We start from the raw sequence: 11,887 nt of genomic DNA on the forward strand, positions 1-11,887 counted from the left end.
AGATATGGTAAAGTATGTATAAGATAGTAGAACTTTAAATACATTCGTAGGTAAGGAGAAGTCCAGAGATATTGCACCTTCAGCACATACTGTGAACAAGAGCATTATCTAAATAACTATCCTTGTAGAGGGGCAGTGCCGCTGATGTACCTCACGTGATGCACTGTAGTCATTACTCAAGGGTGTTTGTAACTTCCTTTCGGTCCCAGGATGCAACCAATTTTTAACCTTTTACTTCACCTCCTTGTTGTCCAACCACTCCCTCTCTTCACTATCTTAAGCGCTGACTGGCCTAAAGTGCCCCAGTGTACTTGGCTGGAGATCCTAAATTTCGTAAATCAATCAAATCTAAAAGGCTAGACGTTAGTTTGTGGTATGTACAAGAATCTGTTCTGCATTAGAGATAGGCGGTTTTAGTATTTTTCGTTGTACCTTTAAGAACTGTTATATAAACTTTATTAAAAGGAAGCTTGCATCATCTACCAGTTAACAAGAAGCAGTTTTGACAATATTTGGTTTTGCTGCAGTTAAGGATATTGTCACTCCCTGGCATACTCAGTTATGTATCACCATCACTGGTGGTAATTATTACAGTACTTTTTGTTACCAAGTAGCATTGCTAAGAATCATTTTTTTTTTCTAAGATCTTAGTGGTTTATCCTTTACGGGAATAGGACCGATAGTGCTGCTCGCGTGGTGCACTGTAGGCATTACTGTAAGATGTCTGCAGCTTCCCTTCTGTCCCTAGATGCACCACCCATCTAGCCCTTTACTTCACCTCCTTTCTTCATCTTGCTGTCCAACCTCTCAAACTATTACTTCTTAGTGCAATTGTTTGGTTTTCCTCCACTTTCACCTTTAGATCCTTGTACTTCGTCTCATTTATTTTCAGGACCTTTCTGCCTAACTACTCCAACTCCCTGTTGTCACTGTCTTAAGTGCTGAGTGATTGAAAGTCCCCTAGTGCTCGGCTTTTTAGCTTATATTTCATGATTCATCCATTCATTCATTCCATTGAAAGTCTGTAAGTTATCTGTAACGAACTCCCTTTAGAGGTTAAAAGAAGAAGAGACGTTTAGGTTGCTCTACTCTGTAAGAATAGAAAGCGCCCTGGAGAATCCAGCCTTCAAGATTCCTGGTTCCACAAAACTCTTCCAGATCCGACAATTACAGAAGCTTCATGATGAAATAATCCATCAAAGAATATGGAGACAGTCATTTCACTATGCCCCGTAGGCAGGTAGTACCATCAATGCACCTCATGTGGTGCACTGTAGGCATTACTTAAGGTTCTTTGCAGCGTCCCAATTCGGCCCCTAGCTGCAACCCCTTTCGTTCCTTTTACTGTACACATCGTTCTTCCATCATACTTTCCACCTTCTCCTAACAATTTTTTCGTAGTGCAGCAGCGAGATTTTCCTCCTGTTACACCTTTCAAACCTCCTTTACTCTCAATTTCCCTTCAGCGCTCAAAGACCTCATAGGTCCCAGTTGTTTGGCCTTTGACCTAAATTTTATATTCAAATTGCAATGTGAGTGTGTAAGTTACAGTGTTCTTGTTGAGAGCTATGCAGAAATAATTTTTACAGTACATTGACCAAATTTACCTCCTGTATCATGAGGCATCGTTGGTTGATACAGAAAGGTAAATTTGAAGGATATGTCGATCTGCGTATCTGTCATATAGCAAACAGCACTGCGAAGGTTGTCTGGAAAAAAGTTTTAAGCTTTCTGTACATAAGGACAGGTCCATGGGAAGGTGCTATGAAGGATTGTAGAACCTGCACTTCCTTCCTTGTGTTGTGAGATCATCCACTTACTTTCCTCGAAAGTGACAGCAGTGTGAGTGCCATCATACAAGTGCCAGCAACAGGACTACCACCATACGAATGCCAACAGCAGGATTGTCACCATACTTAATACCTGCAAGAGAAGTGTTACCATACGAGATGCCAACACCGTGACTGGCACCGTAAGTGGCAATAAGATCATCAACAGGTAGTATGGTAATAGGGGTATCACCATATGAAACCTGGCAAAGGAGTGATATCAAATGGATTGCCAGCAACGAAGTGCTATCATACAAAGTTCTAGTAAAGGGAGTGTGATTATGCAGTGTCAACAACAAGAATGTCATCATACAAAATGCCCACAAAATGACTATTCATACAAGATGCCAGCAACAGTAGTGTCACAGTACAAAGCTTCAGCAACAGTAGTGTCACAGTACAAAGTTTCAGCAACATTAGTGTCACAGTACAAAGTTTCAGCAACAGTAGTGTCACAGTACAAAGTTTCAGCAACAGTAGTGTCACAGTACAAAGTTTCAGCAACAGTAGTGCCACAGCTCACAGTTTCATCAGCAGTATCGTCGCCATTAAATGTGTTACTAACAGGAGTGCCAGCAACTTAAGTGTTGCCAGATGGCGTGCCAGCACAGGAGTATCACTATAAAAAGTGTCACCATAAAGAAAATCAATATTGTGAGTGTCCATGCAAATCCATTGACAGGGTTGCCAACCTAAAAAGTGCCAGTAACAGGAATGTCACCAACGAAGTGTCAGCAGCATGTGTCTCCATACGAAGTGCCCAGCAACAGGAGTTCTAGCAACAAAAGTACAAGCAACAGGAGTACTAACAACAAGAGTACCAGCAACAAAAGTGCAACCATTCTAAGTGCCAGCAACTGGAATTTTACCATTCAAAGTGCCCACGGCAGGAGTGCCTCCATACCAAGTTCAAGCAACAGAAGTGCCACCATACAAAAAGTGTCACCAAGTGGCGTTCCAACAGCAAAATACTATCATAGAAAGAGTTAACATATAAGTGCTAGCAGCAAGAGTGTAGGCGATAGTGCCACCATATGAGGTGCCAGCAACAAGAGTGCCAGTATGCCAAGTGTACACGACAGGAGTGCCAATATACTAAGTACCACCATACAAAGTGTTAGTAACAGGAGTGTCACCATGCAAAGCGTTAGTAACAGTAGTGTCATTATACAGTGTCAGTTACAGGAGTGCCACCCTACAAAGTGTTAGTAGCAGGAGTGCTGTCCTACAAAGTGTTAGTAACAGGGGTGTCAACATACATTGCTAATAGCAGGAGTGTCACCATACAAAGTGTTAATGACACTCCATACAAAGTGTTAATAATATAAGTGTCACCATACAAATGTTAGTAACAGGAGTGTCACCATACAAAGTGTTAGCAACAGGAGTGTCACCATACAAAGTGTTAGTAACAGGAGTGTCACCATACAAATGTTAATAACAGGAGTGTCACCATACAAAGTGTTAGCAACAGGAGTGTCAACATACATTGTTAATAACAGGAGTGTCACCATACAAAATATTAATAATAGAAGAGTCACCAACCATACAAAGTGCTAGTAATGGAGTGTCACCATACGAAGTGTTAGTAACAGGAGCATCACCATAAAAAGTGTTAGTAATAGGGGTGTCACCATACAAAGTGTTAATAGCAGGAGAGGTATCCTACAGTATACCAGCAACATAGGTGTCACCGTACAGAAACAAATTCTCTTACTGATGGAAAACTTAGTATTGTTTGTAAGGCTTCCTGTATCTACAAAGATGATAATACCAGTGCCACTTACTGTAGATTTCTTGTTTTGCCCTTTGCTGAATCTCGAATCTCGTTCTTTGGCGTGGAAGTCTGTAGACCACCGGAATCGTAATCTTCTATAAATAAAAGTTCAAATTGTTGCTTTCCTTTTCCCCTAAAATTATTTACGTATCAGTGGGAGATCTTTTTGGTCATCTGTTGTGAGTTAAATTTCAACAATAGGGAACGTCTGTCACCATTTTAGGAGTAATTATAGTAAGCCACCCATGCCCTTTCCATTTTTTTATTTTTTTTTTATTTTTACATCATTTCTAACTTCCCATTTTTATTCACATATCCCATTCATCTATAATGTTTACAGCCTTTTTGTTTTTCCTTCACCCGCGTGCATTTTTTTTACACTGTCTATGCTTGGAAAGTTTAAGTCCCAAACCTCATTTTGCCAATTCTGAAAACTCATTTTTGTAATTTGAGAAAGTCCGTCCACCCATATCCAAATAACCCTTTATTGATTAGACGTACAATGTATTCACTCGGGACTGCTGTGCATTTCTGAAGGCGATAGATGCAATGGAGAATGGTTCTTATCTTTGGGGGGAGGAAAAAGGAAGTAGCGTACCAGTGCTGTTTCCTTACAGGTATGTTGAGTATGTCCTGGTTAGCAGACAGTGAAAATCAGGTGCTACCAAATCCTTGACCCAACCTGGCCCAACAGGTCTTTTCAACCAGTGAGCTAGTTGGCTTGAGTTTCAAGTGGCATTTATGCCACAGTGAGTGCCAGATGTATTCCACATTTCAAGGAAATAAGAACAGTAGGCTACCTAGAACAACAATATCGCCAAAATCATCAGCAGGCTGCACTCCAGTCTAAAATATCACTTACCTAGTAGTTACGGTGTAAATGAAATAATTCACTTTGTATGTAGGTGGTTAGGCTGTCATGAGGAACATCCCCTGTCCAACGAGTCAATAGCAGACGAATAGCTAGGCCTAATCTGACTCTCCCACCTCATATCATGATGGAAGGGTAGGCACCATCCTAGAGTTGGCCCTCATGGGGGCACCGTAGGCATTACTAAGAGGTGTTTGCAGCGTCCCTTCGGCCCCGTGCTGCACCAGTTGGAGAAATGGAATGTAGCGATAGATAACAGCGAAAAGTAACTGAAAATTAAGGCCTTATTTTAATTCGTACCCGGAAATCGCACGTAGGCACGAAAGCAATCTGTACCTAGACATCCACTTTAAGATTTCCCGCGTGTCTGTCAATCTGCCTGTCTGTGATTTGGAGGTGATGTGTGCTTTTATTTTATTTACTTTGTGCCTTCTACATCATATATTTATGATTTTATTTTCCGCATTTATTGTTTTAATAAATATTCAACTCCTTGAAAGATTGCTTCGTGAAGTGATGGTTTGTTTCACGTCAAAGTTAGCTCATTATGAACGATAATAATAATAATGAGAAAAAAATAGTTATAAAAGTCATCCATAAGAAATAAAGAAAACGTAAGTTGTCATTACTACCAGACTGAAGTGTGCAAAGTGATAACGAAGTCTGGCAAATGATAATCCAAAGCTGACCCCTTTTATATCCATTGCCATGAAATTTATGATGAAAAATATATCTTAGAGTAAATTATTTAATAGATTTTCTTTGGAGTAACGAAAAATACGCCATGATTTATCGCAAGCGTAAGGGTACGGAAGCAAGCAAGTGATAATGGAATCCTGACCCATTTTATATGTACTACTGTGAAATTCCTAATTAAAAATACATATGAGAATAATAGATTCTATAAATTTCCATTAGAATAGTGGAAACTACACCATGATTCATCGCACAGCGTAAGAATATGGAAGCAATCAATAAGGAGTTGTGGCAACACTGTAGACATGGCCGAGACGTAAACTGAAGGCTCCCTATTACAAAGCAAACACACTTCATTTCTTCACTCCTCTTCGGATATTCTCGATCTCTAGGGTGAGAATTGGATTCCCGGTGTGCTTTCTAACGTACTCTGGAATGGTGTGGTGGGAATTGCGTGAGAACAAGCGAGGAAGGAATTAAATAAGGTCTTATTTAACCCTAATGATGTTCTCTCGGGGGTCCCGGTATAATAGGCGTTGTTTTTCGGGGGTCTATTTTTGTGTCGCCGTTTTAAACCCGAATTTAAGGAATATCGTTCCGTGTGTTTAGTTACGGTAGTGTCTCCTCTCTATCGTAGATTTCCAGGTATCGTAGAGTCTCGGTTTTGATTGAGACGTTGCTTTAATGGCCTGTTTTTATTTAGCTATTTTAAATATAAGTTTAGCCCATATTCTCATATATATTAATATATATTTTACCATAGATTATCCTTATTATCGTAGATTTCTAGGTATCGTCGAATCTTATTTTGATTGGGACATTGTTTTAAGGGCCTTGTTTTTATAAAGCCATTTTAAATCTAAATTTATCTTACATTCCCATATATATAATATAATATTTAGTTGCGATAGATTATCCTTAATATCGTAGATTTCTAGGTATCGTTGAATCTCGTTTTGATTGAGAAGTTGTTTTAAGGGCCTGTTTTTATATAGCAATGTTAAATATAAATTTATCACATTCCCATACATATACTCTATAATATGTATATATCTAATTACAATAGAATCTCCTTATTATCGTAGATTTCCAGGTATCGTAGAATCTTATAATTAAATCTTGCTGTCTAGATGTATTCTTGCTGTAGGCTACGTCGGGCTTTTTCTAGGTTAGCCTTTAGGTACTTAAGCCCTATTATTTTGTAAGTGTTAGGCTGTAGCAGATAAGCTTTACAGCTGCTGTTTTAGTCCAGGGACATCCTCCTCCTCCCTCTCCCCCTCCCCCTCCTGTTAAAGAAGGATAGGCTAGCCCAACAAAAATGTAGGCTAGAAAGTTAGGCTACTAAGTATTGAAGGCCGAGAAACCTTCAACGACTCCGTATTGGACTTCCCGTAGGGGGGCTAGTGCCATCAGTGCGTCTCATGCACTGCACTGTATGCGTTACTTAAGGTCCTTTATGGCATCCCTACAGCCCCTGAAGCCCCTAACTGCAATCCCTTTCATTCCTTTAGTTTTAACACCGTTCATATTCTGTTCTTCCATCATACTTACCACCCTTCCCTAACAATTATTTCATGGTGCAACTGCGAGGGTTTCCTTCTGTTACACGTGTCAAACTTTCGTACTCCTAATTTCCCTTTCAGTCCTGAAGGACTTGATAGGTCCTGTCACTTTGACTTTGACCTAAACTTCATATTCTGTTCCATTCTTGTGCTATAAGGGAAAGGCAGTACTTTTGCAGAGTTGTGGTCAGGTGTCGCTGGATAAGAGAGTTGGACGAAACTCACTAATATGGTTTTTACTTTTTTTTTTTTTTGTGGCATTTCAGATATGGAGATGTAGTGAAAACCCCTAGTTTTAGCTGGACACTGTAGACTAGTATCATCATCCCACAACAGTGTGCACTCCCTGCAACAGTGTTGCTTCTAAGTTAGTGTTGAAAATGACTTGCAGTGGTATATAATTTACGTTCCATTAATTTTCAAAGTGACACTTGGTCTTCCGATACAAGCTAAAACACACAAACACACACACACACACACACACACACACACACACACACCAATCATTGTGCAGTCTTACTCTGACCTATTCAGACGTGTTCATTGCCTTGTCTCATTTAACATCAAATCATCCTCAAAGGCATATTTAAGCAGGGATACATCCTAACCTAACTTTAACCAGGAGCACCATGCTGTGTCCCTCCATGGACCCCCTAAAAATGATAGTATGCGTAGCAGAATGATGTGTTGGCAACTGTGCTGGAGTAGCCTGGTACCATATGAAAAGTATCATATTCATATGGTCCTTCCCTAAGTTACTTGTTATAAAAAAGTATCATATTCACATAGTCTTTCCCTAACTTAATTGCTATAAAGAAGTACCATATTCATATAGTCGTTCCCTAACTTAATTGCTAACATTAGGGAAAGCACAAAGTAATATTAGTTACTGTATTCAACTTCTGATTCTAAAATAACAGACGTGCTCTTGTGAGCCGAAGCAGTCCTGGTCGTTTCGGCCTTAAGTCATTTGGCCGTAAGCACGTTTACATGCAAAATCGGCACTGTGTTTAGTACCTACCCCTTGGGGATGTAAATAGAACATAAAATAATGACGGTAAATACCATAAACATAACAGTAAATACCATAAACTTAACGCCTTAGGTTTTTTTGGATGTTATGGCCTACATGACTTGCGGCCAAAACGACCAGGACTGCTTAGACTCACAAGAGCACGTCTGTTATTGTAGAACCAGAAGTTGAACACAGTAACTAATATTATTTTGTTCTTTCCCAAATGTTAGTAATTAAGTTAGGGAAGGACTATATGAATATGATACTTTTTATAGCAGTTAAGTTAGGGAAGGACTATATGAATAGTCTGTACAGTATTACTGTATTTTCGTGGTGTTAGGGATTGTGTATTTTTACTTGCAAGTCTCTGCATACAGTTTGTTAGTTGCCATCCCAGATTTATCCTCTGTCTTTGAGAGGAGTCTGATACTGTACCGGAAAGTGGATCCTTCGGCAGTTGTATTCATGTATTTGCTCATAACTTTAGAAGTCCCAGTCAGCTAGCTTAAGCAGTCTGGACATTTCCATTCCTGGAAAAGATTTCATGTCATCTCTCTTTTTGTTTTTAAAGTATCTTGGTGAAATCTACAAAACCTGGCCCACAGTCATGCTCCAGAATTGAGTGACAGTGAATACTTCATTACATTTCATAAGGGTGATTGATGTATCAGTTGTACAATTGCATAGTTATACACACACACCAACAACCAGAGTAACAGGTTGAGTGCTGATTTTGACCTGCGGTCATTCAGTCCATTGATTCGTCCCTAGTTTAACAAACTGGCATAAGCCATTTTACCCCATTCTGAGAAAATAGGTTGCAAAGATTTTGATTTTATTCAGAGCACCTAAGTATCTCATCTTAAGAGGAAATTTGGTTGGAAAATGTGACAATGCAGACAGCTGATATTTTGATATTGTAGAGTATCAAAAACTGAGACACTTAGGTGGAAAACTCAAAAACTTAAGAAAAATGGGATATGCCAGTTCATCAAAACAGGGATGGATTAAGCTAGGACACCAAGAACTGTCACTTCTACTCTGCTGGAACAGACATACTGAGACTTAAATATAGACATGACAGGTTGCTCTTGTGCTGCCTGCAGTGAAGCTAAGTGCTTTGTGACATCCTCTTTGTTCTCCCACCATAATTACTGGCTTTATTGTGTAGTCCTTGGGGTATGAGGCAGAACTCCAGTGAAACAAAATCACTATTGACCAGCAGATCTCATACAGGTTTCCTACCCCCATCCTCCCCTTCAGGTGGATGGAACTTTGCTGAATGAGTCTGAAGCTTTAACTATTCTAGGTGTAACTTTTGATTCACATGTAACTTTTTAGAAACATCTAATGAAAGCTTCAGCAAATGCCACACAAACTTTAGGTATTGTTTGTAAGCCCTCATGGATTTATAAGTGATAAAATCAGTGCGACCGTTTTAGGTCATTTGTGCTTCCATTACTTTTACTGTTCTCCGGTGTGGGTGTCTGCTTCGGCCAGGGATTTAACTCTTAGGTAGAGTGGTTTGTGGTGGTAGGTTTCTGTTTCCTAGTAGTAGCAGTTATGACTTGATCCATTGACGGATGGTCTCTTGTTTGTCACTTTTTCATAAGTTTTATTTCAACAGATCTTTCACATTCACAGTTGATCTCTGATCCCCTTTATCTGCCAACAGCAACCAGATTCACTGAACAGCAGCACTAGTATGCAGCAAATGTGCCTCACTGTCGAACTTCTAAGTTCCAGAGGTCCTTTATTCCTCACACTGTTGGACTGTGGAACAGCCTCCCAGAGGATGTTGTTCAATTGGAACTTTAGAAGTTCAAGCAATGATGCAATGCATTACTACCCTAATACTGTTCTCCTTGCATTTTAATACATTTTTATTAATTTATTAATTTATTTTTCCTTTTATGATATGGGATCTCTTCTTTTTGTATTTCCCTTTACCTCTTACTTATTCCTAATGACCATCATATTCTTTGGAAGATTGAATTTCAAGTCGTTGGCCCCTGTGGGCTTGTTCCATATGAATAGGTTTCATATTCTGAATAATAATAATGGCAGTTAAAAGAATAGTACATTTTAAAGTACCATGTGCGATTGCTGTAGGTGGTCCAGTGAAAAAGAGAGAGTCAGTATGAGAGTATGCCACACAAGTGTTGGAACTGAAGTGCAAGTTGCCTTTCTGTTAGCATTCTTTAGTGTTATACATTACTTTTCCATGGTTTAAGGGGAATTATGTTCAGTTTTAAGAATAAAGCTAGGACTGAGGCATGAGCTGAATTGATGGCCGGTCAAAATCGTGGTGAGCTAACTCTAAGGCTAACCATTATGTAACTGTGACTGTGGCTTAACAGCTCAAGAATATTTCTTATAACTCACAATTCACCCTTTTTCTGGTCTTTGTTATCCATCTTTTAAACTTAGTAAAAACAAGAAAATTAAGGTATTCAGGTCAACTCATCTTTGCAAAGTGCTTAGTCATTCCAATTAATGATGTTAAACAAATTGAGCTTACATAGAAGATGACTGATTCTGAAATCTGAAAGGTCATTTAACTTTCTTTTCCACTTATTTTCAAAGCATTTTAACAAAGTCTGTTACTGGTAACGTACGTGACTCCTTTCAAATTTCTAGGTGGTATCGATTTTGTGATCATAAGTACTAGATTGTAAGACTTATTCAGTTTGATTAAGGTTTTCTGAGTCTTGCTCCACCTTGGTGATATGTCAACCAATCAGATTTTGTTGTACAAGGAAGCCCCATGTAGAGATACCTACTTTGTGTTTCAAAGCAAGCAGGGCATGGCAATGGTTTGTAGTAATAAGCTATGGGAGTGAAAACCATAATTAATTTTCAAATACTTTCCAGATGACTTTATATGACGTTTTGGGTGTAAGCCAGGATGCCAGTGAGACTGAAATACGGAAGCAGTATCAGGAGCTAGCAAAGATCTATCACCCAGATAAGTCGTCAGTAGAAGGAGCTAATGAAAAATTTGTCAAAGTTAAAGAAGCCTTCCAGGTATTAGGGGATGCTGAGAAAAGGCGCGAGTATGATGATCAGTTAAAACGAGAAAAGGTTGGTTATTCTTGTTATTTGTTACACAGTATTTATGTAAGTAAGTTGTCTTACTGTAAGTAAGTTGACGTACTGTATGAACTGTATGAAAGCACATCTATTGAATAATTTTTAGAAAACATACAAATTCATTAGCGTGAGTCTATTTTAGTCACGAGGTATATGTGCTTTGTATTGTAAATCATCATCAGGAGAAAATTGAAGATCATAACACTCAGATAGTGAAACATTTATGCATCAGTTTTTTTTTTTTTTTAACTTAGGAGAATGGATTGTGTAATACAAAGTTATATCATAGATTCATCTAAAGAACATGTGGAATCATATTAGTATGATGATGGTGATTTGATTGCATTCAGTAAATGGCAGAGAAAATCTCTTCTTACAGGGAGACCAGCAAGCCTATGTTTTAGGTGCTCTTTCTTGCTCAGACCCCCCAATGTAGAGTATTCTCAAAATTCTATTATTTTGTTGAATTTAGCAATCTTCCTGTAACTCATGCTGACAGAATTAATCTAAGAAGAAAGGCATATCTGTGAGGTCATTCGTCTGATTGGGGACCACATTGGTCTTGGAGAGGCAATACAGGCACTTCCCATAACACCTAGTGTTATTCATCAGTCATACCTTACGGGTTTCTCCTAAATCAGTTTCGTGACTAAGGCTTTTTGGACACCTCTTGTGTACTTCTGTTTGGGGTACTATTCTCCAGTGGGGTCTTCTGATGCTGACATCATCTCAAACTCTTGGATAGAGTTATGTCATCAGTCAAGTTTATTTTGCCAGTTCTTAAAGTTGACTTGTTGGCTGCATAAAATGAACTACAATGTCAAACATCTTCTGTATTCTTTACCTGACCTAGCTGTTTTTGCTCACAATACCAGGGAAGCTCCTATTGCAAACAGTATGTTGTTTTCTAGCATCAGGTTTACTACTACTCATTTTATTAGTTTTTTTTTTTATGGCTACAACTAAAATGTGGAATAATTTGCCTAGTGCAGTTGTGGAATCTTTTGATCTCCAAATTTTTAAGTGGGTTGACATTTGAGTTTC

General features: G+C 38.8%; 1 protein-coding gene across 2 annotated transcripts in view; it reads left to right on the top strand.

Moving 5' to 3' along the window:
* Nucleotides 1–11,887, top strand: part of LOC136849320 (dnaJ homolog subfamily C member 24-like) — a 90,599-nt gene that overhangs the window by 70,935 nt on the left and 7,777 nt on the right. Inside the window, exons 1-2 of one of the 2 annotated variants that reach the window (XM_067122681.1) lie at nt 5,432–5,566; nt 10,625–10,834. In XM_067122681.1, coding sequence (XP_066978782.1) covers nt 10,625–10,834 — 210 coding nt within the window. In that variant the 5' untranslated portion in view covers nt 5,432–5,566. Of the gene's footprint in view, nt 1–5,431; nt 5,567–10,624; nt 10,835–11,887 lie in introns of those variants that run through there. The other variant, XM_067122682.1, reaches the window with a different exon arrangement.

The sequence above is a fragment of the Macrobrachium rosenbergii genome, chromosome 20 (genome assembly GCF_040412425.1).
Source record: "Macrobrachium rosenbergii isolate ZJJX-2024 chromosome 20, ASM4041242v1, whole genome shotgun sequence".
In the NCBI taxonomy this organism is placed as follows: Eukaryota; Metazoa; Arthropoda; class Malacostraca; order Decapoda; family Palaemonidae; genus Macrobrachium; species Macrobrachium rosenbergii.